Source organism: Mustela erminea, chromosome 2 (genome assembly GCF_009829155.1).
Source record: "Mustela erminea isolate mMusErm1 chromosome 2, mMusErm1.Pri, whole genome shotgun sequence".
Taxonomy (NCBI): domain Eukaryota; kingdom Metazoa; phylum Chordata; class Mammalia; order Carnivora; family Mustelidae; genus Mustela; species Mustela erminea.
In genome coordinates, this window is record NC_045615.1 from 127355149 (window position 1) to 127382073 (window position 26925).

The following is a 26925-nucleotide window of genomic DNA, read 5'->3' on the forward strand; positions in this document are numbered from 1 at the left end:
GCTTCATCGTTCTTGAGAATCTCAGAACTCCCGTCTCCCTGCTATGCTTTGGGCTTCTCAACTCCATGAAGTCTTGCTCTCTTCATAGTCCTTCCCAGCACAGTGATCGTCCTAGATTTTTTTTTTTTAAGGATCCAAACTTCAGAGCACTAGTATTTTGAATGCCATGTAAGCAGTCCTCCTGGCTACACCCCTTCCTATGGTCATTCAATATACATTAAATCCCTCTGACCCAATCAAAAAGAATGATTTCACATGTCATATCATCCATGACCTCAGTCCTCAGCATGGTGTAAGTTAATAAGCATGGAATACTTCTACGTACTAAGAATGTAAAAAAAAGAAGAAAAGGAAAGAAAAAACACAGGACATACTCTGTAATTTTGCTTTTTTTTTTTTTAATTTTTATTTATTTATTTGACAGACAGAGATTACAAGTAGGCAGAGAGGGAGTCAGAGAGAGGAGGAAGCAGGCTCCCTGCTGAGCAGAGAGCCCGATGCGGGGCTCGATCCCAGGACCCGGGGATCATGACCTGAGCCGAAGGCAGAGGCTTTAACCCACTGAGCACCCAGGCGCCCCTGTAATTTTGCTTTTAATTGAAAAAGAAACCTGCATAGCACATGATTAATGTACTAAAAGAAGCCTTTAAGTAACTTGGGAAAATCATCTTATTTTTCCCCAAATGTCACAAATTTGAAGATTTAATGCACTCCCCAAGAACTTAATTCCTTCAGAGGAAGTTTCTGGGATATACTCTAATGGGCAGAATTTCCTTTACTACCTTTTTGTCTTCTATTCCAATAAATTTCCAACATATGTTTTCTCTAGAAAATCACAAATCCCTCTTCCTGTCTTGTTGATTGATAGGACAAGGAAGGCACAATTGGACTTAAAATGTCTTTCGAGTTAACAGTGGAGTCAAGAAAAAAAGAATAGTATTCTCAGTTGTGCTCTAAGGTTATTATTAATTAGAAAAGCCCTTAAAAGTCACAGGCATGAAACAAAACAGAATGGCCAAATTTATTTAAACAGAATAGATTATCATATTACTGGGGCAATAAAAACAACAAAAAGAAATTTTTCCAAATCACCTGAAATCCTCAAGTTTTTATACAAAAAGAACAATTCCTATTTAGTGGTCCCTAATCCCAACAAAAGAACTGATGTGTAGAGGAGGTGGAAATTTCTTGGTAAGGAGAGGCAGAGAGAGAGACACAGGAGGGAGAAACATAAATCCAGGAATGGTACTACTAAAATATATGTTCTTCTTTTATCCTCCACGGCAGGCAGTGGGCAAGTCAGCCATTGCTCTTTGAGAATTTCTCTTTGGGGCCCAATTCTATTACATTCCCAATGTTATCTTCTAACCCCTGCCTTTCCTACTGACTACCTGGAGATTCCAGGATTCTGTAACACCATCCTCTTTTCTAATGGGTCCAGCAAATGACTCCAGATTGGTGTTACGCAAATGCTGTTCTAACAGGTTAATCCCCTCCCCCCAACTCCCTTCAAAGACTAACTTTCTTACTACCAAACGTCTACCTTTTTCCTGACATTTAAAAGGCTAAACTGAACTTGTCCTACTCATCTCTATAAAATATTAAATTAAAATATATTTAAAATTCAGTCGATCATAATATACTGTTTGGAAAACTAATCCTCATCTCCATGCAAGACTTAAGTTGATCACCTTAATAAATTTAAGTGAAATTCCATTCTCTTGCTTCTATATAAATTCTATCCCACTACTCCCAACTTAGAGATTTTTCTTCTAACTATTCTAGTCCATACTTGTTATGTCTCTTAACTTTAAGATAGAACTTAGTTCCTGAATGCATAAACTATATTTGCTTAATACTTTGCTTTAAAGTACATGATAATTTCATATTTGCTTTTTAAAACAGTGTGTACCTTGGATTTTCCTCCCCAGCCTATGGGAGAACTGACATAGCACAGTGACTGAGAGCACACTTTGCAACTGAATTTTAATGACAACCACATCCTACACCCAATCTCAGGCAGTAATCTCTGAATCTCAGTTTCTTCAACGGCAAAACGGGGACACCTACAATACCCCATGGGTTTAGTATATAAAGTACTTAGAACAGTGCTGGGGACAGGGGAAGTAGAATTTAACAGATGACACACATCATTTTCCTCTGTACTATGAAGACTACATACAGAAAGCAAAACCAGAAAGAACTATACTTTCAAAGTCCTGAGGATTTAGAGACTGAATTTTTAAGAGTTTGAAAAACTGAAATCTGACTTACACCTGATTTCAGGATACTAGGTGGGTTACGACAGAATATATGGCCTGGATTTGGAGACATCTTGATTCAAATGCCTGTTCCACCACCTACAAGCAGGTCCCCTTGAGGGAGTGATGTAATGTCTACATATCCTAATTTCTCCATCTGTAAAGGCCTAGTAAGTACTAGTAGACTAACTAGGAAGAATAAACGAGAGGGTGAATGCAAAGTATTCAACCCACCATCTGGCACAGAGTAAATGCGTAGTAACTAAAATGTACTGTTATGTCATATTTCTTAACTTTAAGATAGAATTTAGTTCTGAACAAGAACTTAAGTTGATCACCTTAATAAATTTAAGTGAAATTCCCTTCTCTGAACAAGACAACAGGATTTTTAAAAGTTCCATTTTTTTCTATATTTCATGGTCTCTATGTGTTCCCCTTCTTTTGCTGGCAAAGATTATTTCTTCAAGGCTACACATTACCTGAAAAAATTCCTTATTCCATCTCTGCCCGTGAACTGTAATGGAGGCAAATGGGCAGTTTCCGGGAGAGACATCCTCTTGAAAACGTGCCACGACCACGTGATACTGGCAATATTTGTTACCTAATAGCTAAAAATCTCCTACAAATTAAAAATTAGGCACATTTTTCTTTGACATCGATTATATAGAGGATGTATATTTCTTTCTTTCTTTTTTGAGTACAGTTGACACACAATGTTACATTAGTTTCAGGTATATGATTCAGTGATTTGACAAGTTTATGCTATGTCCCCCAAAGTATAGTTACTATCTGTCCCATTACAACACTATTATGATAATACTGACTATTCCCTATGCTATGCCTTTAAAACAAAACAAAACAAAACAAAACCATTTATTTGAGAGAGAGAGAGAGAGCATGAGCATGAGGGAGAGGAAGAGAGAATTCTGAGCAGACCCCATGCTGAGCACAGAACCCGACTCAGGGCTTGATGTCATGACCTGAGCAGAAACCAAAGTCAGATACCTAACTGACTGCACCACCTAGGTGCCCCCACCACATGCTGTGCCTTTTAATCCCGTGATTATTCATTCTCTAACTGGAAGCCTGTACTTCCCACTCACTTTACCATTTTGCTCAATTCCCCCATTCCACCCCCTTCCCTCTGGCAACCACCAGTTCTCTGTATTTATAAGTCTGATTCTGCTGTTTATTTATTCGTTGTTTTGTTTTGTTTTGTCTGAAGGACCTAGAGGATATTATGCTAAGGAAAATAAGCCAGGCTGGAAAGACAAATAACCGTGTGACAAAGAACATGCGCATTTTTTATGATGTAGAGAAAGCAGAATTTCAGATACGTTGTTCTCGCTGCATGACATTCGGTCAAAATGCATTTCAGTAAAATTTAGTTCTGCAACTGAGTAGAAACCAAACTGGTATTAGCTGCTGGAAAGTAATCTATGTCTTAGAAAAAGCCAAATACGTTCCCTGACTCATTCCCAGTCTATTTTCCTTTATGCTACTTGTACTGAAGAAGCAATGCTTAATAGAACTAGTACCCGGTGACATTCTTCTACAATTAGAGTCTCCATAAATAATAAAATTATAATTATTATTGAAGGACTGACTAGAAAAGTGCCAGAAATTCCATGTCGTATAACTGACAGTGCAAGTTACAGATTTAGAAACTACTTTTCTATTCTGCTTTCACTGTTACACTGAATTATAATAAACTTTAAAAAAATTAGCATAGTAAATGATGTATTCTTTTATATTAAATCATGATGTTGTTTTTAGCATTTTCTTAATAAACACATAGGTAACACTTTAGGCTTTCCAAAGTGTTCATATATCTTATCGCATTTGATTCTCATGTAAATTTTCTGAGGTTTTTGTTTTCTTTTCTTTTTTTTTTTTTTAAGTAATTTCTACACCCAGTGTCAGGCTTGAACTTATAATCTTGAGATCAAGAGTTGCATGCTCTATTGACTGAGCTTGCTAGACATCCCCCATACAACTTTCTAAAGTAGGAAGTACAGGTAATATGATTTCATTTTGTAAATGAGAACGCTGTGGCTCACAAAGTTTTGTGACAAGGTTAGGAAGCAAATGCCCTATAATTACAATTCAAGTCTCTTAACATGTACCATAGAATTCTATTTTCCATAATGAGATACTTCCAAGTAATGGCCATTATTATCATGATCACCACCACCATCTCCATCATCACCACAGTAACAGGACATTTTCCAGTACCTTTCCTGGCTTTGTGTACCGTTTTACCTTGTTAAACACAATTTTTCCTAAAACTTACTCCTTTGATGATTCCATGACATTGCTCTGTCCTTTTCTGGCAACATTTCTGAAGGTTCCTTCACACAAAGGGCCTCTTTTGATACACCCGTGCCTTAATGCTGGTAATTCCATGGTCAGTACTCTTAATGACTTTACTTTCACACTATAACTGCACGATGTTATAGTCTCCAAAGACTAAAACCATGTTCCAAATAATGTGGTCTGTAGTGATGGGTATTTAGATCCCTTCTAGACAATATACCCTTGGGCACCTGACAACTAAAACTTAAGACATCCAAAACAGAATTCAGTGACCACACCCCTATGTCATACCACCAGCAACCCCTTCTATACTCCCTATCCTAATCTCTCACAAAGCATTCAAACCCAGGAAACAGAGGACTATATCCTGCTTTCTCAATAATACCATGATGCTAATTTCCTCTGGAAAGCTTTTGCTAACTAACCATCCAGATAAAATCTGAGATGGCCCTGCTGGGCAATTCAGTCAGTACTTGGCCATAACAAAGTGTTTTGTTCATTTATAGTTTCAAAAGTTTACTCAATGTGTACTTTGAGTGAGTGAAAGAATAAGACATTGTCCTGTTATAGAGGATAACCCATATATGAAAAACTAAACAAGAAATGATATTTTGTTAAATGGGAGACATCGGTGTTGGAAGAGATATCAATAGTCAACTAAATGAACCACTTGTCTGTGCCTGAAAGCTCTCCATACCCTTCTTGGCCCTTAGCAGTCATGTACCGCATGCTCTGTTTGTAGCCTTAGAATTAATTAATTAACCTATTTATTTATTTATTTATTTATTTATTTATTAAAGATTTATTTGTTTATTTGACAGACAGAGATAACAAGTAGACAGAGAGGCAGACAGAGCGGGGGGAAGTAGGCCTCCTGCTGAGCAGAGAGCCCAATGTGGGACTCGATCCCAGGACCCTGAGATCATGACTGGAGCCAAAGGCAGCGGCTTAACCCACTGAGCCACCCAGGCACCCTAGCCTTAGAATTTCAATAGAATTTAAATAGACTTCATACATTTAGATTTTCTGTTCCTTGTACGGAAAGATAATGCTTAACAATCCTTCAAATTTTCCACAGTAGATGCCTGGTAGATTCCTAATAGAAACTTACCAGTTGGTTTTCTCACTACAGAATTACAATATTAAAAGAAGTCAGAACATTCATGCTTCATAGTGAATATCAAAGACTCATCAATTTCCAAGAGGATACTTCCATTTGACGTGGACAAGGCTTACCTTCAACGTTTATACACATTTGGACTTAAAAAGATTTGATGGGGAATGGAAAGCGAATCATTTCAGCTAGACTATGATTTATGGACTTGTACTATTTTCGCTGGAATTTTCTTTTATTTTCCTAAGTCAGTTCATAGTGAATGGTGTAGCTTTCCAGGTCTGTATTTGCCAGAAGCAGTTGCATTTTGAACTATTCTATTCTAATGCAAATTTAATTCCAAAGCATCTGTCATATGCAGCAATCTAAATTTAGAAACCCATAGGGATCTGCATTTGAGTTACATCTTATATCTTAAAAGTATTTCTTCCCCATTGAGATCATTAAAACTTGATTCTATGTCTCACATTCTATCTGGGTAATTTTAAAGATCTTTAATGCTTAAAATAAGACTTTAGCAAGTCTTAGCAAAGCAATAAAATTATTTATTCTGGAGCCTTACAGAAAGTATTCATTTATGGTTTACCTGTGATAGAGATGCTGAAGCTTAACTCAATACAAGGGATAATGATAACAAAAGACAGTCTAGTAAGATTAGTTATGACAAAGTCTAAATGGCAAATTAAATGAAGTTTTATTCTCCCTATCGTAAAGTCTCAATCATAATCCATGGGGTAGAAAGGAAATTTGAGGACTATTATCTTCCTTTTCAAGTCAGTTAACTCCTCATTACAATAATGGCAATGGCATAAAATGTTTCTAAGAAATAAAATGCTGCTTTTGAAGAACACAAAATTGATTTCTAAGTAGAGGCAACAGAAAATTTATTTACTCTCATATACTTTTATAAAAGTAAAGTATGCTAGTTCATTACCTTAAATGAATGAGCAGAAATTAAGTGTTGGATGATTTTAAAATCCACTCCTATTTGTGATGCCAACATTTTAAATTGTTCGGATAAAATGAGAAAATTAAGGGAATGAAAACCCCTACACTACCCTAAGCCTTTAAACTTATTTGATAAAATTTTTGACTTAGCAAGGAGGTGTTGAAAATGTAATGTAAAAAAACTATATGCTTGTGATTTGTCATATAAATCAGAAAAATTCAATTAATGAAGTGCAAGTCATGTATATATACAAACACATACACACACACACATACACATACACACAGGAATAGAGATAGGGTCAGGTAGGCAGATAGTAATATCTGTGGCAACTACACATTAAGTATGGAAAAACACAGATAGTACTACTTTTTATCTTAACAAAATGTTAAAACATTAGCTATTTGTTACTGAGAAAAAAGTGTGGTTGCAACCAACTACCCTTGTTTCAAATTCTGCTAATTTGCACTTGCTCCCCAGGTTAAAGTAAGAAAATGTTAAGAAAAACTCTTCACATTATTCCTTTTCTGTCATGAAGAGCAATGCATTTCTGAGATGATTTCAGTTTTTCTGCTAACAAACTGACAGAAAAATCACATCTGACTTATTTTCATTCCTTTCCTTTTAGATCCCAATTTTAAGGAGCAGTGGATGTAATGAACGGAGCAATGATTCTGGAGGAGGTGGTCATTGTGATTGATTTAGGAGACATTTGCCAAGACAGAGACAAAGTAGACGGAATATCTAACCAACCTAAAATCTATCACCAAATATACACCAAAAGAAGTATTTATAAACTCCAGGTTACTGCAAGATACAATTACAGGGAAAACAAACCATGACCTAAGAAATTGATTTAAAAAAATAAACAACCGGCCGGAGTTGCTTTAAAATGATAATCTTAAATTCACACAGATGCAGAGCAAACCATAATGAAAGAGATTATTTTGCTTTGACAATCTGAATATAAATCAAGCTCTAATTAAAAAACATTTATAAAAATGTTATTGCCTAGAAGATAAAAAATAAAGTTCTAAAAATATTTACTGCATCGGCACTTCTATCTTTGACCAAAAATGCATTAACTACTAACATGAAATGGTCCAATAATCTATTTGCTGTTGGTGTTACTCTAACACCTTTTTTTTTTTTTTTCCCATGCAAAGAGAAATAATTTCCTGGTAGAAAGAACTACAGAAACTATAATTATAATTTGGATACTCATTTGGAAACCAGAGGAAGGGACAGGGCAGCGCACAAGCATGTGTTTTATGGCTCCCACCCCAGAGGAATGAAGGAGATAGGAGAGCAACACGAAAGTTTGCTGACATTTTACCTTAGAGAATATTTCCTTCAAATCCCTGATCCTATCATGTGAGCCTGCTTTCCACTGCTTGGGATCTTCAGTTTTTATACAGATATTTTGTCAACACCTTACAACAGCCTGATACTTTCACACCAGAAGGACACACTCCCAACCCCATGAAGAGGACACGCAGGAATATGTGGGCATCATGCTGACACCTAATCTTCTGACCCAGTTACAGACAGAACAAGCACAGCTCCCTACTCTACCACTTCTCTGGGTCCTTAAGCAACCTTAAGGATTCTACTCAGATGTGACTGCTCTCAACCAGCTCAATGTGTATGCTCTTGTTTTTTTCATTAAAGACCAAGGGCACTTAATAGTATTCTTGCATTGGTTATCCCCCGCCCCTACCTGCACGAAACTTTCTTTTATATCACAGCCTTTTTAAGATCTTATTCTTGTCTGTTTTCATTCATCTGGCCAATCCACTAGCATTCAAACAAGAGCTAAGGTACTATGTCTAGGTATGGGTTTCAAGTACTTTGTAACATGGTAAATTAGACACATTTCAGAAGAATACTTGGAAAAGGAAAAGAAAAATTCTCACCAGAAAAATTAAAATGTACCTGAAAAGATGATTTTCTAAAAGAAAAGAAACCAGGAGAACCTATTATATATATTTCATAATGTGGACAGGTCTTGGTTCATAAGCTCGATACTATTTCTTCATCTCAGTGTCAACATGAAATAAGAGAATTTAGGAGCTAGAACAGATTTCACAGATTATCTGACTGGGAAATTCTCAACATTGGCACCCCTGACATTTGGAGCCAAATAATTCTTTGTGAAAATCTGTCTTATGTTTTATAGGATGGTTAACAGCATCTCTGGTCCCTACTCACTAAACACCAGAAACATTTAGTTGTGATTCAGAAATGTCTACAGACATTGCCAAATGTCCCCAGGGGAACAAAAAGAGAACCCACCTGAGAGCTACTGCTCTACATCATGTCACATCTGTAGGAGTAGAGAAAATTTCTGTTGCAATCCCAAAGAGTTGTGGGTATGTGGTCAAAAACATATACAGTTATAATAAAAGAATTTAAAATAAGATAATGGTTTCTAAAAGGCTAAATTTCTCCAGCAAGAAGAAAATACCTGTTTAGATGTAAAGACGAGAATGACACAGAAGTTGTTACGCTGCTAGCCTTCTGTCAGAATGCTCTCAGGTAAGTATACGAGATACAGAACAGACGTCTGAGATATAAAGGACACGTGACAGACTGAATGTTTGTGTTCCCCAGAATTCATATGCTGAAACCCTACCTCCTGGTAGGGTCTTTAGGAAGGGAACTGGGATTAGATGAGGTCAGTGGGTGGAGTGCTCCCAGAGGACTAGCATCCTACTAAGAGTCACAACGGAGCTTGCTATCCTAGTGCTAGGACATTACCATGAAATCAGGAATGTATCAGATTAGCTGTGGTCCAGTTAAGAGCTTACTGATCTATGGCTATTAGCTGGAGAGCCTGAAATCCTTCTAAGCAGGTTTATAGCATTTAAGAGCTGTACATATATATAAAATTAGAAGACAGACCAATCTGTTCTCAAATCCAATATTTAGTAACTGTATGATCTAGGGCAAATTACTTCATTTCTGTGTACTTCTCTTTCCCCATTTGGAAATTTTAAAAAACTTGAAATGAGCTTTGTTAGGTACAGAGCTCAGTTAATGATATGTGATAAATAGATAGTAACAGTCATTATTAATATCTATTGCAAAAGCTGTAGTAAATTTTATCTTATAAAACTTAAATTCTTTGCTTTCGGAGTTGGTTTACGTAGAGCGCCAGCAGAAGATCTTTTCTCTAATTTGTCAGTTAATGACAACAGAAGAATCAGTTTGAAAAAAAAGTTCTCTGATAGTTCACAAGGGTTCAGAGACTGGCTGGCATGTTTCCCTTGTCCTAGCTAACTTATATAACTTTACATGTGTACATGTCTTCTCCTAACTGGATGGCAAGTATACTTATTGGAAGCGTAACATTTTGTACTTTCTTTATTCTTTTTTTTTTCCCCACAAATCACCCCAGAATAAGTGGGAATTAACAACAACCACTCAGTCTCAGGGCCTGTATAACTTGCACTTCTTGAATGCCTAGAGAACTTTCAAATGGAAACACAATTCAGGAAGAAGAATCACCATCTATTTAAAACTTAGAAAAACACATTAAGTACTGCAAAAGTCCTTTTAAAAATAGAAAACATTCATTATAAAAACCTTAACTTGGGACTGTCAAATTAGCCAGCTATTAGCAGACTGCTACTTTCCAGGAAAGTCTGAACCTGGCACTTGGGACTCCTGTCTATATATTCGCCTTCCAATCCTCCAATACTGCATCAAGTGGATTCTGTATTTAGTTTCCAAATTTTTTTTTTTTTACTTTATTACATAATACTTATGCCATGATCAGTATCTTTTAGCCACTTGAAGTTGCAATTGTAGTTGCAATGTGAAATAACACCTACCATTATAGTGTTTAATTGTATCAATGGTTAAGAATCTCTTCACCACGAGATAAGCAGAGCCAGGTTCAGATAATGAACTCCACCGAAGTACCTGTTCTAACACATTTTCTGTGTAGTGAAGAGGACGTTCTGCAAAAAATAAAACCAGATCAAATTGGAAAAAAAAAATCAGTTTTTATAAATTTTCAAATATCCTTTAAAATAGATCTGTATGCAACAAAAAATATAACCACATCTTATGTTATACAATAACAATGCTAGGACTACAGATAAGAGACCTTAACACATAGAACACCATTAAGCATATGATGAAATTTAATTTATTGTATAAATGAATCTGTACAGGGACATCTGTTACTCAGCTTTTGAAAAAAAAAATTCAGAGGTACTATCCTTTAGATAAAATCTCAAATAATGCTACCCTTTTGTAAAAGAAACCAGTTTTTTATTCCATCTTCTTTTTAATTCAGGTAACATTCTGGTTTGCTTATGGAAAGCTATTTGCATATGCAAGTAATTAATTGTAAAAGGACTAGCAAAGTTAATTTTGTTCAGTAGTAAGTAATAACCTTTGTTTATCCCAACATGATTAGCATGCTATAATTTCTGATCAATACCAATGAAAAATTTAGAGCTGAAACTATCACAGTCAATTCATATGAATTTATAAAATATGCCTTCAACAGAGAATAGATGAAAAGAATCATAAAACACTACTAAGTCATTTATAGCCACTAGTGAAAATATCAATCAGAAATATTATGTGGCAATATTATATAGTAACTATTGATACAATAGTCTAAAATCAAAAAGTTAATGACATCTGGGGCGCCTGGGTGGCTCAGTGGGTTAAAGCCCCTGCCTTCAGCTCAGGTCATGATCCCAGGGTCCTGGGATCGAGCCCCACATCGGGCTCTCTGCTCCGCGGGGAGCCTGCTTCCTCCTCTCTGTCTGCCTGCCTCTCTGCCTACTTATAATCTCTATCTGTCAAATAAATAAATAAAATCTTTAAAAAAAAAAAAGTTAATGACATCTTACAGATTTCTCCTTGATAAATACTTGTCCATATGTTTTGTTCTAAGCAATCATATTTTTAAATATATCACAAACTTTCAGCATAGAGTGAAAAACACCTGGTTTTTACAATTACAATCAAAGCTTCATAGAAGGTTTTTTCCTGATCAAAATAGGGCAATCATTTAATAAAATGTTACAGCAGAAACATATGCTTGGAAAAAAAAGGAAATTCAAACTTTTTCACAGTACCCTGAGAATGGCATGACTGAAATAGCAAGAACATCAGCTTTAACACAAAGATGCTGATGCGGCCTTCTCAGAATCATAGCCATGTGTAAGTCAATCCAACTCTTTCATCCCTTCCTAAATACAAAGAGCACAGCATTCTGGCTGTTCATTTTCAGTTGAAGTAAGAATGCTAATGACAAACAAGAAAGAGCATGTCAAAAGCATCATACTCATATAGGAACCATGATATTTTAATTGGTGATAAAATCAAAAGTAAAATGACCAAATATATCACATCCTCCTTAATCCTGATCTCCCCTGCTATGACCACAGCATTCCAGAACTTATCAATAATCTTAGGTCCACAGAAAAACAAATTTTTCTGATTCCAGTTTAAAGAAATAGATTTGTGCTTACTGCTCAGTATGAGAAAATGCAGCCTGAATTCTATGCTTATTGGAGCAAGCCTACTCAGTATGATGATAGCAATTACCTAAACCACACACACACAAAACAACAAAAATGAGCAACTAAGCCATACATCTTAAAGGCGAATCTGCCTTTTATTTACAAATATATCCTTTGTACACAGCAGACTGATAAGTACATAACAGACATTCAATAAATAAGTATCCCGTGAATTTCTCTGGTGGCCTATAATTAATAGAAAATATTTGTAAATGAATCAGCAAACAAAATTCTTTGTAAAATCAGACAAAATCTTCTGTGCTTTATCAATTCCATTTTTCTTCAAGTAATTTTTTTTTTTTAAAGATCTTATTTGAGTAAGAGAGAGCAAGCGAGCATGAGCTGGGGGTAGGGGCAGAGGAAAAGAGAGATGTAAGAAGCCAGACTGGGGTTAGATCCCCGGACCCTATCATAATCTGAACTGAAGACAAATGTTTAACCAACTGAGCCACCCAGGCACTGCTAATTCCAATAATTTTCTGAAAGGTTTGACAAAAATAATAATTTCCCACAAACTGCCCAAGTTATAAATTTGATTTTTGATTACTCCATAAATGATTGTCTTCTATTAATGGAGGCTATAATTAGATTAACTGTATTAAAAAAAAAAAAACAAAAAAAAAACGACTAGTAATAGAATGAGCACTCTCTTTACTACACCGGCATTCACCTAATCCTTGGTTCTACTTCTTGCAATTTCTGGGACACCACTGATACAATTAACACTTGCCATTTCTGGTATTATATATAATCACTTTTAATCTACTTAGCATGCTTTATTAGGTATTTTATTTTCGTATTTTACACGTAAAGAAACCCAAAGATCAGAGACAACTTGCCTAAAGTCAAACCCTAGCTGGTTCAAGAGAAGAACAAAGATTTGAACCTCAAATCTACCTTACTTCTAAGCCCAATATTTTTAAACGCCACCCTTCAGTTTTATTTTGGGAAACTGTGTAAAGTCCCTCATAATGATCTTCTCACATGTAATCTGGGGAAAAAAGCATCAACTTGCTAAGATTTTTTTTTGAGGACCAAACAAAGTATCTTGCCTATCCTTGGTGACAAGATGGTTAGGAAATAAGACCAAGAAAGTTTCAACATCCTGCACTCAGGGAAACTGATGAACCCACAGCTGGCTTAGAAATGAGAATTCTATTCCTAACTGGAAAACAGTATTTGCAGTGAAATAAAAGCTCCTTTTTCTTTCTTACAAGATTAAATTGGTAATGAGACTTCTGAGTATCAGAACATTTGTATTAAAGAGGGTCACTACAACAAGTAGATACTACAGCTCTAAAGTGGTCTTAGTTATACTGAAATCACAGTATAACTGACACTATAGATACAGAAGTAAATACAAATTTGCCAAAAATTTGTCAAGTATGTTTTTCTCATCAGTATCACAGTATGAAATACTTCAGGAGCATGAAAATCCTGAAGATCCAAATTCCTACATAAAAGCAAGAGCTGAAGCATGAGATGAAAAGATAAGTATTTATTAGTCTCTCAAATGCTACCTTTATAAAATGGCATTAAAATCCACCTGAAGAGATAGAAGGTGGGAACAAGTGAGACATTAAACACTGCTGGAATATAAATTCCTACAAATAAATAAATTGTATTTATAGTTCGATTTGCAACCATCTGTCATGATAGATTATATGGGATGCACATCATCTGGCATTAGGGCATTACTAGAAATAAATAACTCAGTTGCATACTATCTATAGCTTAAATATTGCTGAAAATTCAGTGTAGTTACTTGAGAAGAAAAGGTTATGGAGAAGAAAAGGTTACTTGAGAACAAAAGGTTATTTAGTGAGGTAAATCACATTATCAGTATCTGAAAATCAGGTTCAGAGAATAACCTGGCTTCCCTTTTTAAATAAAGAACTATCCATTTTCCACTCCAAATAACAGGTGCTGTCCTTAAATTTCTGGCAGAAATGACACAGGATTTCCTGAAACAATGATGATTCCCTCAGTAGTTAAAACCTAAGAGCTATGCAAGTTTTACTCTGTCCTGTCCACACTCAGAGGGTGAAAGCACTTTCCGTATTATCAGGAGATGGGCTGGAAAGAATCCTGATCAAAAATGAACAGATCTTCTGCATCACAGTAACTATGAGGAAGAAATAAGAAAACACTTTGTAGTGATGCTGCTTCTGAGAACAGAACTGCTTCACAAACTTGAACTTCTCAGTCCAGAAGCCTACTTAAACTAGGCCGCTGGGGTGGTTATTTATTTGTTTATTTACTTTTTTCAGCAGGTGAAAGCACTGAAGATATGGAACTACATCTGCAGAGGACAGCTTCAGTTTTAAGATGAAACATTATAATAAGAGCATACCTAGATGAAGGCAATACCTTCTCCTAGAGTGGGTTTCAGCTTGTCTTAGTGATTGGCAGCAGGGGTTAAGTATGCTTGCATCTTTCAAAGAATGAGACAAAGAATGACTTTTCTTTATCCAGTACAAATTTCAAATGTCCCATCAGACATTCATTTAGAGGGAAAACCAATCCATAAATTGAGCCTAGAATCCAGCAACTTTACATATAAATTCTGAAAATATTTATATGGTTTTAATATGACTTTTTTTTTTTTTAAGATTTCATTTATTTATCTGACAGAGAGAGATTACAAGTAAGCAGAGAGGAATGCAGAGAGAGGAGGAAGCAGGCTCCTGGCCGAGCAGAGAGCCTGATGCGGGGCTCGACCCCAGGACCCTGGGACCACGACCTGAGCCAAAGGCAGAGGCATTAACCCACTGAGCCACCCAGGCGCCCCTAATATGACATTTTTCCATCAATCTGACTACCATAAAAGCAAAACAAGATGACTCTTTGTCAGAACCTAATCTCCAATGTGACAGTATTGGAAGGTAGGGCATTTTGGAGTTCATGGGCATAAAGCCCTCATGAATGGGGTTAGTGCCCTTTTAAAATAAATGAGACCCCAAAGAGCTCCCTTCCACCATGCGAGAACACAGGGAAAAGACAGCCTTCTATGAAGCTAGAAGCAGGCTCTCACTAGACACTGAATCTGCTGGCACCTTGATCTTGTGAAACTTCCCAGTCTCCAGAACTGTGAAAAATAATTTCTACTGTTTATAAGCTCCCAGTCTACAGAATGGTTAGAACAGCCCAAATGGACTAAGATAGTATTTCACCAATGACAGTAATGATGCCGATGATACAAGAGTCACAAATGGACATGCTTTGGTCTGCATTGTAGTTGTCGCATCCCGAATTCCATTTATAGGTTTAAGAATCTATGTTCATTATCCTCAGCCATCTAGGAGTGTCTGAGCAATTACACAATACATAATTTCCTGTCGTTTTTATATAATTAGGGAAATATATTAATTTGTGTAAAAGTAAGTATAATAGGGGCACCTGGGTGGCTCAGTCATTAAGCTTAAGCCTCTGCCTTCAGCTCAGGTCATGATCCCAACATCTTAGGATGGGGACCCCCATTCGGCTCCCTCCTCAGCAGGTAGCCTGCTTCTCCCTCTCCCACCCCCCCTGCATCTATTGCCTCGCTCCATGTGTTTCCCCTGTCAAAAAAATAAATAAAATCTTAAAAAAATAAGTAAGTATAATAAATTATCTCAGAAGGGTAAAAGGAACATTACAAAATAATTATTATTAAAAAGGGGCACTGGATAAGTTAGGGTAGAAAACTATTGCTTTAAAATTTACTGACACCTAAAGTAAAATTCAGCACTTCTGATTCACTTCCTTACCTATTTACCTATCTAGCTATCTATTTATTTTTGGTTACTTTGTTACTTGGGGGAATTTATATTTACATTTGAAAAAGCAGCAATTACCTGCTGACATTCTTCCTATCAGCTACAATCTTGTGACTACCAACGCCTTCACTTTTATCTTCTTTTTATATTTCACTTTCTCTTCCCTGCAAGTTACTAGAAATAAAGCTTTTAACATTTCAGAAGGTCAGGCGGAGCACACAGGTTCCCATCTGCTTCGGTAAGCGCGCACAATCACAGGCGCCTCTGCTGCTCTCCCAGCATCGCTCCCTTAGAAGCAGTAAAAATGATCTTCGCTTTCTCTTCCAGTGAATTCTACTTAATGAGTGGACAAATATTAAAACCATGCCAAATCTGAATTCTTAACTCCATCAAATGTCTTTTTTCTTGGTGTTCCTTTGATAACATATTTAGACATTTGTGAATCCAAACAACTTGAGGTCTCCTAAGTTTTTTTTACATTCTCATCAAAACTTTTTTTTAATTGAACCAAAAAACAGAAAGAAACAACCAATCCAATGTTATATTTGTGATGTACTAACTGTCATATGCAAGTTGATACTTTTTTTCAGAGTAAGCAACCCTTCATTTTCCAAGAGAAATCCAGCAACGATGTTTACTGAAATCTCTCTTCTAGCTATATAGAATTCCTATCTATCCTCACTCATTCTTCTCAAGCCTCTCAGTCAGGAACGCCAATGCCCAAAGGCACAGAGCTCCAGTGATGGACACAGGGATCTGCTTTGATTCAATCCTTGAGAGAGTAAGAGTAGTGGGGAGGGGATGGCTACCCCCAAATCCATGATTGATGATTCTGCTGTGGATCTCCTCATAAAAACAACAGCAACAGAAGCATATAGTAAACAGTCAGCTGTCTAAGAGCTAAACTGGGCCGTGAGATCTCCTAGTGATTCCTAACCTAAGCAGAAATCACTCCAAGTACCTTCCGCATTTTGATACGTCTAAGCCAAAGAGCAACAGTCCAAGTCGCTCAAGTTCAGAATTCACCTATTTTTGTTCCACCTCAGTTAACAAGATATTTGTGGGGTATATTCCACATCAATGCATTATACTAGAGGTAGTGACAGATGTTAAGGGCCTAAAAAACATGGTAAATGTCCTAAAAAAAATAGGATCTAGCAGAACCAGATATATACACATTACTATTCTACAAGTTAGACAATGTGCAGTGTTATAGATAATAAACTAGTAATCAGAAAAAAGCTCAGTGAGAAGAACTATGTTCATCTAAACATCATCATGGAGGAAAGGTTATTTGAGGTTATTTGAATACTGAAGGATAGGCAATAAGGAAATAAGGAAAGGGTTTCAAACGATGGAACAATATGATTTTATTTGTAATTTTAGAAATATGCTTTTGGCAGTAATAGTTATCTTTTACTCACAAATATGATGAAGCTAGTGACCTACCCCCTTTCCCTAAAACGAAACAACAAAAAAGCAAAAGCCTGCACCATCCATATACCTACAGTAATGCAAAGACTGTGCTTCACTTGTTCAGTAGACTTTAATCATCTGGCAAATATGTCCAAGGCACTATGCAACACACCAGAGATAGAGAAAAGAAAGATCCCCCTTCCTTCCAAGGAGCTCCCAAGAGATAAATATAAATCCATGTGATGGGCACTGTAAGATAAGACAAAGTGCAAAGGAACCCTTAGTATGGGTTTTAAAGGAGGTCAACTGTTGGCCCAGATTGGGGAGAATAAAGACACATTGGGGAAACACCAGCTCATGAAGGTTAGGCAAGTACAGAGAAAGAAGGGATTATCTATAAAAGAACATGTTAAATAAGAAAAGATGGCAAAGGAGATTGGGTCAGTAGAAACCTACCACTAAAGGGATAGACCAAAAAGAACTGACAAATGAGTTAAAACGATTAGAAAGGCAGGTTGGAGAATCCATGCAGTATCAAAAACAGAGTGAAGACCTTCAAAAGGAAAGGGAATCATAATTAACAATAAACTCTACAGAAAGGGCAAGCAAAGCGTGAACCAAATCAAGTGGGCTTGGAAGCTGGGTTCGGGTGTGGGGCATTCACAGTGATTATCCACTATATCATCTCCTGTAAATGGAGTGACTGAGTATGAGGAGACACAGTGTGAACCAACACCAAAGCATGGGAGTCATGGACTCTTGACAAGGACTATTTAAAAATTTACTTTTTAATACAAATTAGATTTTTAAAGAATCACACACTGTAAAAAGATATGAACACATCAAGATGAACTAATGAAAGACAAAGTATCTGACATCCCACTTCATTCTGACATTGACTGCAAAACTCCTAATGATACACAATGGGGTATTTTGACGTTGAATTTTAATTTTTATCTTGAGCTTGCAGGTGGCAAGATTTTACTTTTGGCAGTTTGACAACTATACTTGAAAGGGTCCCAAGACCTTAGTAGGTATCAGCTAGACAGATGGTCAAGGTACAAAGACATTCTGCATCTTTCTTTTTTTTTTTTTTTTTCCTCCTAGAGGTCTTTACAACCAAACGGTGTCATTGGAATGTAAAGCTTATTCAGCACTTGACTACTGGGGTAGTCACGGGGTTCTAAAAGCTCTCTCCGTCCTTCTATCTCTGAGATAAAAGATGACAAAATATCTGATGCACACCACTGAAGACAGAGAGAGGACAGGGAAAAAGCCAAAAAAATAAAATAAATAAATAAATAAATAAATAAAGCTTCCCCTCAGCTTAAAACAAATTGTTTTTTAAAATACTAATCTTTTAAATCAATATTCTCTGTTTTTGTTAAAAGACTAATAAACAGGAATGAGGTGGGTGGCCATTTCAAATATGGTTACAAATCAAACTGCTTGTCCTTATAAACAAAGACCTATTTCATAAAGCAGCAACACAGATGCCTAATGTTTTGCACTGTATTTTTATAGTCAAGAAAATAATTATCAAGATGAGTAAAATCATAGGAGGACACTCTCAAGTGGCAATAACATATTAACACATGTACGGAGGTAGAAGGGAATTCAAAATGAGATGTTAATCTTTAAAAAACACGTCTGTAATGACTTGTCACAAAAATAGCACTTCTTCACACTATAAGGAATTTAAGAATCTTAGAATGAAAATCACTTACCTAGCTCTTCATTTTCAATGACTTCAAATGTGGCCCAGATATCACCTTTCATAGGAATTATATTTTTTATTGCTAATATATCATTAGTTAATTCCTCTGCTTCCATCACAGGAGAGATCTATAAAAGAGGCAAAATTCCTTCAAGAATGTATGTCACACACAGAAGTCACCTAATGACAGCACCAACAGTACTCACCCCATCTACCAACTTATGATGCTCTAAGTTTCTCACTTAGTATGCTTACCTAGCTTCTCTAAGCACATAGAAAAACAGCCTGTTCAGTTCTTCTCCATAAACTAGAATACATTTTAATGTGAGTGCAAAAAGATATTACAGTAAAGACATAATCAGGAAGAATTTTTTTTTTTTTCTCTCACTTAGTGAGCCATTAGATCACTCAAGGAAGGATTCACCAGACAATGAATCTAATGGTATTCCAGGACTAAAAATTTTTACTCATCAGTTCAGTAATCAAGAGTTCACAGCAGTTTGGTTTATTCGGTCTGGGCCCTGAATTATACACAATCGACTGCTGTCTACCATGCCAAAAAGCTCCAGGGTTTTAGTGGGCTGTGGTGTGCCCTGCTGTGCCTATGACAGATGGTGAGACACAGGAGCAAGCTGGAGCCGGGATTTCAGGGCAGAGGGCAGAATCTGCCGTGCCAGCCCTGGGGCCAGTTCCACAAGAGTCCCAAAGCCTCAGGCCATGGCATAACCACACCATCTTCTTCAGGGACTTTAGGGAATTCTCACTGGTTTCTTTCTTTCTTTCTTTCCTTCTTTCTTTCTTTCTTTTTTTAAACCATTCTTAAAGGTATACTAGACAAAAGCAAGTGACTTTCTTCAACATGAATTTAGTTCTAATGCTAAACAAACAGAAGATGTTTTAAACATTGGGATATTGCAACTGCAACCTAGTTTGCACATCTTCAGTGAAAGTATGGCCCTATTTAAAAATTTCTTCAAAAAGGAATGTGCTCATTACCATTTCTCCTGTCCAGTACCAATCATAAGCAAAAGCATTCGCATTTATATAAGTAACATAAAACACACTTTCTTACAGGTAGCATCTACAGTCTCTCTTCTGGACTTTGTGGAATGTGTAACATTCAGAATGTATGAATGATACCATAAAGTCTACTGGTTTCTATTTTTAAAAGCCAAATGAAATATAATCTTTAAAGAATAAAAACCTCACTATCTGGAAAAATTGGAAAACTTGTAGTAGTAGAAACATTGGATGAGTCATTTCAATAATGCTGCTCACCTGAATGGCTGTAACATTTTTTAAAGAAGCATAACCCTTTCTTAAAATAATAAATTACTAAGACACTAAACTGTGAAGGAGGTTGACCAAGGAATGGAAAACCGGAATTCCGTTCCTTATCCCAGAAGACTCCCAAGGACGGGAACCCCCAGAACTACAAGAACTACCCAAAGCACGCTTTGGAAATTATTACTCCAAGGACTATACAAATCAATATGATGATCACCAGGTTAGGAATATGATGGTCAAAGTATGTGTTCTGGCTTTAACACTTATTTAATTCCCAGTTTGTATTCATGTGAGCTTGAGACATTACTTGCTTCACCGGCCTCTGGTGGCAGAGGTAATGACCAGCTGAAATAAATATAACTGAAGAGTTTTCTAAAGTCTGAAGCATGAAAAAAATGTTAATGATTATTTTTACATGGTTTTTGTCATGTTTTTAAAGAAAATTTGGAGGGGAGCCTGGGTGGCTTAGTTGTTAAGCATCTCCCTGTAGCTCAGGTCATGATCCCAGGGTCCTGGGTTCAAGCCTCACATCGGGCTCCCTGCTTAGCAGGAAGCCTGCTTCTCGTTCTCCAACTCCCCCTGCTTGTATTCCCTTTCTCACTCTCTCTGTCAAATAAATAAATAAATAAAATCATTAAAAAAATAAAAATAAAAAAATTAAGAGAATTTGGAGTTGTTAAAGGTGAAACTGACAGTCCTTTATATGCATATACTTAAATAAGAATTTTGCTCAGTTTTAGTAATTTGTATTATGGTCTTGTCAGTAAGATAAAATTAAAATGAGCTACTAAAGAGTGTGTAGGTGGAGCTAAGGCATGTGCTTTGAATGCCTCTTCTAGCATTAGCGATGAACTTGTGCTGATTATCTGTACTACTTCCTTGTGTCCCCTATTACCAGCATACCACATTAAGCATAAGAAATTTGATGTGGCCAATGAGTGGCAAGGCTCCTGCTCTTAGGGACTTATAACTGTAGTAGTTCACTCCATGCTGCAAGTGAGTTAACCACTGCCACAGAGACACAATATGGAATCATTAAAAAATATAAATGATTTATAATATAAATAAATATAATAATAATATAATATAAATATTTAACAAGACTAAAGTCCAGAAAGATATAAGACTCTATTTAAACATTGGACTTTAGATGGCAGAATGTCTTCCTCACACAGAGAATGTAGTCTTAACTGAGTAGAAATCTGAATTATCACTGTTACCCTCCCGAAGGCTGAGGAAATACAGAAGGGGAGAACAAGGAGGACACTTTTAATTCAGAAAAAAAGAAAAAAAAAGATTCATATTCTCAAAAAAGACAAGTTCTCCAATATTCAAATCAATTGGAAGATAGAAGTTAGTCTAGAATATAAGAGTGGAAGACCATTAATAAATAATAAAAATAATACAGGACTAGTAGTATCGATTATTTATTAAACACTTATGTGCCAAGCAATTTGCTAAATGTTTTTTTTTAAAAGATTTTATTTATTTATTTGACAGAGAGAGAGAGATCACAAGTAGGCAGAGAGGCAGGCAGAGAGAGAGGGCAGCAGGCTCCTTGCTGAGCAGAGAGCCGGATGCGAGGCTCAATCCCAGGACCCTGGGATCATGACCTGAGCCAAAGGCAGAGGCTTAATCCACTGGGCCACCCAGGCACCCCTACTATATATTATATATAGTGTTTATATGTAAAACACTACATAAGTGTTTTATAAGCAGTATCCTGTTGAGGACTCATATTAATGATATGATATAAATACTTTAATTTTCCTCATTTGATAGGTGAGATGACTGCAACTCAGAGTAAGTTAACTTGCCTAATGCTAAGATACTACAAAGGGGAGGAACAAGTATTTGAGGTCAGGTTTTTTCCTAGAACCTACAGAAAATCTTAACCATAACGTAAAGCACCTAAGATGTTCTCTTTCTAAATGACTAAAACATGGACTTTCTGGAGGATACTGTAATAAAATGTCAATCCTATCAATCAGTCATTTTTTTAACTGGACAGGTAAAATATGAGAAATAATGGAAAATTCAAGATATACAAATTAATGCATATTAATACTTCCAAAAGTACTCTTTCCATACATCTTTAGGACTCACCCGAATTATAATACTGCAGTCAGGTTCCTTCCTTTCTACATACACTTCAATTAACAAATCTCCAGCCTGGGAGACCTAGAAAGGGGCAAATGTGAAAACAGCAAATATAAGTATGACACTTAAGACACAAAGCCAAATATTTCATAATAGTGGAATGAGCCTGTTGATAGCATGATAATACCCATTTTCCAGATGCAGCTGAGAAGGAATCTACACAAATGGCCATTTTTTTTTCATCTCTTAAGAGTTTAATGTCCTGAACACTCTTATATTCTTAGTAAAATAATGAATCTGGCTACAATGAGAAGGAATTTGCTGACGTCAGCAACAGAAGTTGTAAGAGCCATAGCCATGTGTGTTAATAGGATAAACAAAATGAGAAGCGGAAATGATCCACATGTGACTTGCTCTAAGCTACAGTGTGGGCACAATACCAATAATAAAAAGGGAAAAAAGGTGTTGCTAAATTTTCAAAGAGATATGTCCCAAAACTGACATTTGAGGATAAATTAGGTTGGAGCTATATTAAAACTAAAAATAGAAAAAATATATTTAGCAAAGAAAAAAAAAAGTGAAGTGACAGTATAAAGTAGATGAAAAGAGAAGTTTTTATTTTAATTATTGTTAGCCAACCATTTAGTGTTCCAATATTTGGGTCACTATTCTATCCCAGCAGACATATTAAGTGAAGAAGAGACAATCCAGAAAATAAAAACCGTAAGATAACGCTATATACATCTACAGTATAATGTGGAAAAGGGTAACGAAAAACCACATGAATCTATGAAAAATATTTTGAGTAGCTTTATTCAGAAACTGCCTTAAGTTATATAACCACTTAGAAATAGTATCTCCCAATTTTAAAAAAATGATCGAATTGGAGAAACAATCATTCCGAAGATAAATTTGCCTAAAAATAAAACCTGATGAAAAAATTAGTGAGGAAAACATTAAAAATATACTTTGAGGAAGTTCTTAATTATACTGGCAGTAGAGACTTAGAAAAGCTTATTTCCAATTTTTCTTCCTCACTTTCAATGCTAAACAAAAATTCAAGGGAAGAAAAGATACAGTTGACATTTCTACTTTTCACTGTGTTTGCATAAACAACTCTCTAGGAAGGACACATTTTAAAAATTAAAAACGCAAACACAAAGAACTCATAGAGAGAAGCCAAAACAAGAATAACTAAGAAATTCAAACAGGGATAAGACCTGGGGACTGTCAGAAAAAAACACCATAGCAGAGTTTTCAATGGATTAGAGAAAAACGGGTTTCTCCAAAGTCTTCCACTTTTCTGGTCCAATTACTCTGTTTTGTAGACAATTCATTTCTTCTACTTACGGACTCAATTAAAAAGCAGCCAAGATTCATTATTGTAATATGAATATAAGAGAAAAATACAGAAGGACACTCATACTTTATCTAATAACAACATAGGTTATGCTGCCAAAGATTATCCCTTGGACTCACACAACCCTTTATTTCATGACTGAAACTCCCTAAAAAGCAGTAATTCAAGAGAACTGATAAAGCCAGGTTTTTTAGTGTTATGGTTAACTCCTCTAAAAGCTGCATTAATACTTAGGGTCAAAATGGAGGAGATGCTTTCTCAGGTAAGTACTCTATCATAGTACTAGTACTCAGGGACCTTGGGTACTAGAAATGAAGCTTTTCCTTCCCTCCTTGCTATGGAATGGTAGCTCCATGACTTCTCTAATATTTCAGGAATAAGGTAAATTTAGAGTCGACTAATAAGGAAGCATTTGCCTCATTCTGAGTATATCTATAAACAGGATATATTTGACCTATGGATATTATTTATTTACACTGGTATCCTGAATCCAATATAATTCAAAGTGATTAGAGGAAGATTAAATATGAATTTTAAGAAAGTCTAACGAAGGTTCATCAAACAAGGCAAGGTACGTTGGAAAACTGCTGTGCAACCTGAACACACGAATCCAATACAATGCTACCGAAGCAAGCAAAAGAAGATTTAGAAAATAGTCAATTTAAGACATAAATCAGCATATGTGACAAAGATGACATCAGAAACATTCCACTAATATAATCATCTGAGAGCATGCAGAGCAAAAGCATAGAAAAAATAATTTATATTTTCAAAATCATAATGGAAACAATCATTATAGAGCTGAGTTTTCCATTTACTCTAGTATCTTTTTGGCTTTAAAGGCTTCCTTTGAAATCCACTGGCATTTTTAATAGCGCATTTGTAAGTAAAATTGATTTTACAAAGGGCATTAATAAGATTAATACCGATATTTCCCTCTGTATTTTGAAAAATTTATTTTAACATACTTTGGCATTTTGCATATAAGCAACATGCTGCAGAATTATGCAACTATTTTATCTAGGTTTTTTTTTCCCCATTACTTTTACTTAGCTTCATATAGGAACTTAAAAATAAATATAACAAACATCTTTACTTACAACAGAAGTTTTGGTTTTTTGTGGTTTTATTTTATTTTTTTTAATTCTTTGGAGATCTAACTAATACTACTCACTTGAGTGTCTTTCCACTTGGTAATAAAGCTATTTTCTATGTCCATTTGTTTGACTTGGTCTTCTTTAACCTGTTTAAAATATAATTTGGGATATTCTAATAAAATACAAGGAGTTATGGTACTCATCCTCACATAACTCTTCAGGAGTTTAAAGAGCAACAATTTAAAAATAAATGAGAATGGCCATCTTAATCAGCACGGGCCCACACAGCTAGGGCAGAAATAAAGCCAACATAACAGAGCCTCATAAAGTTCAGAGCATTTTATGATGACATCACTTCAAGCTGTGGATTCCAGCAATGGAAGCTATATCACTAAGCAACTTAATAAGCAAGGGGCTGATGAATGATTTGCTAGAGTTTATGTAGGTTGAGAGACAAGACTCATGTCTCAAACTGAAATGCTCATTAAGTGCATACGAAATTTCCACCACTTCAAGTTGGAATTAGCGAAACTATGAAGATAACCATTTGATTTTTTATTTATGTAACAGTACAAAAATAGAAAATAAAGAGAGCACATAAAGCCACACATTTTTTCCCGAATTCTTTCATTTTTCAGCATCAGAATTATTGCGAAGAAGCTGCTGTTGATCAAAAACAGTGGACACATACACATACAGAAAGAAAATTAAAAAGAGATCAAAGAGCAAAGAGAACCCAACAACTTTGGTGTCCTTTCCTACATAAATTAAGATACAAACTGTGTGTTTTTATTTTATTAAGAGAGTTTCCTTTCCTTGGCTAAGGAATCTTGTGATCACTTACATTAAGAATGTAAGAAGTCTACATATAATAACCTACTACATTACCCACTTGATTTCAACTAACATATCCATAACCCTGGAAAACAAGAAGTCTTACACGGCACTATTTAAGAGTGCCCCAAAGGTTAAATGACAGCCATGCCAGTGGTAATTAAGATGCCAGTGGTAATTAGGTGATGGAACTGGACCTCTGACTCAGATCCATTACATTCAAACCCTGGGCTTACTTCCTCTATTTTTACTTCTTTCAACTAAGAAATCATCCTTATTCTGACAGTTTTCTGATGAAACATGAATATACTGACTTCATAAATAGCAAATTAAAAGTCAAATAATTAGAACAGGTAACTTAGTAAAAACCACATGATAATTATTTCAGTTTTTTTTTTAATTTCTAACTCAGACACAATTAAAAGAAAACATGAAAATGCATTCAATTACAGAATTTATCAGCCTGGTATTTATTGCCAAATTTGTGAAATTCATAATTTCACACCTCTGAGTAGACACACTTACTGCATGCACATACCGAAAAAGAAAAAAAAAAAAAACAGAAACATCATAAATTGAAATATTCTGTCCAAAAGATACCAGAGGGCTTTCAAAGCAGCCAAATTTAAATGAATGGCTATAGCTTAAAAGTCTAGTTGTATCTAATGTATTAAAAATCATATAATTATCCTTTATTTTTAGATATTCATTAAGACTCGATTACAAACATCCTAAAAGGTATTTTTAAATTTGCCAACAGTAATATCAAAACTATTTTAACAAGGTCAGGATATAAAATATTTACCTCAAATATCTCAACATAATTATTAATTAAGTCCTCGATTACATTCACTTCTTCACTAGTTTGTCCCTTAGTTTGAAACAAACAGGATGAAAAGACCAAGGCCAAATTATGCGCATTCATGTGATTGATTTCTGAACATTTCTGAACCCTGTTAGAGAAAAGCACAGCTCATTACCACACACTTATTTTTGAAAATTTCATAGAACTTTAGTCACAATGCCCATTTATCATTATTTAGCACACACATACTGAAGGTCTTTGATATAACAGGTATGGTGGTGATTTAAAGAAAAATGTGGTTCTTTTTTCTAAGTAGTTTACAGTCTAGTTAAGAACATAAGAAAAAAGCTAAAAGAAGATAT

At 35.6% G+C, this 26925-nt stretch overlaps 1 protein-coding gene across 4 annotated transcripts in view; it reads right to left on the reverse strand.

Moving 5' to 3' along the window:
• The window catches only part of ARAP2 (ArfGAP with RhoGAP domain, ankyrin repeat and PH domain 2), a 172512-nt gene that overhangs the window by 33577 nt on the left and 112010 nt on the right, over positions 1-26925 (reverse strand). For 2 of the 4 annotated variants that reach the window (XM_032334059.1, XM_032334056.1), the window contains exons 22-26: positions 26564-26711; positions 25002-25070; positions 22474-22548; positions 19091-19208; positions 10477-10605 (exon numbers count right to left, since the gene is read on the reverse strand). In XM_032334059.1, the coding sequence (XP_032189950.1) occupies positions 10477-10605; positions 19091-19208; positions 22474-22548; positions 25002-25070; positions 26564-26711 (539 nt within the window). The remainder of the gene's footprint in view (positions 1-10476; positions 10606-19090; positions 19209-22473; positions 22549-25001; positions 25071-26563; positions 26712-26925) is intronic. The other 2 variants (XM_032334057.1, XM_032334058.1) reach the window with 2 other exon arrangements.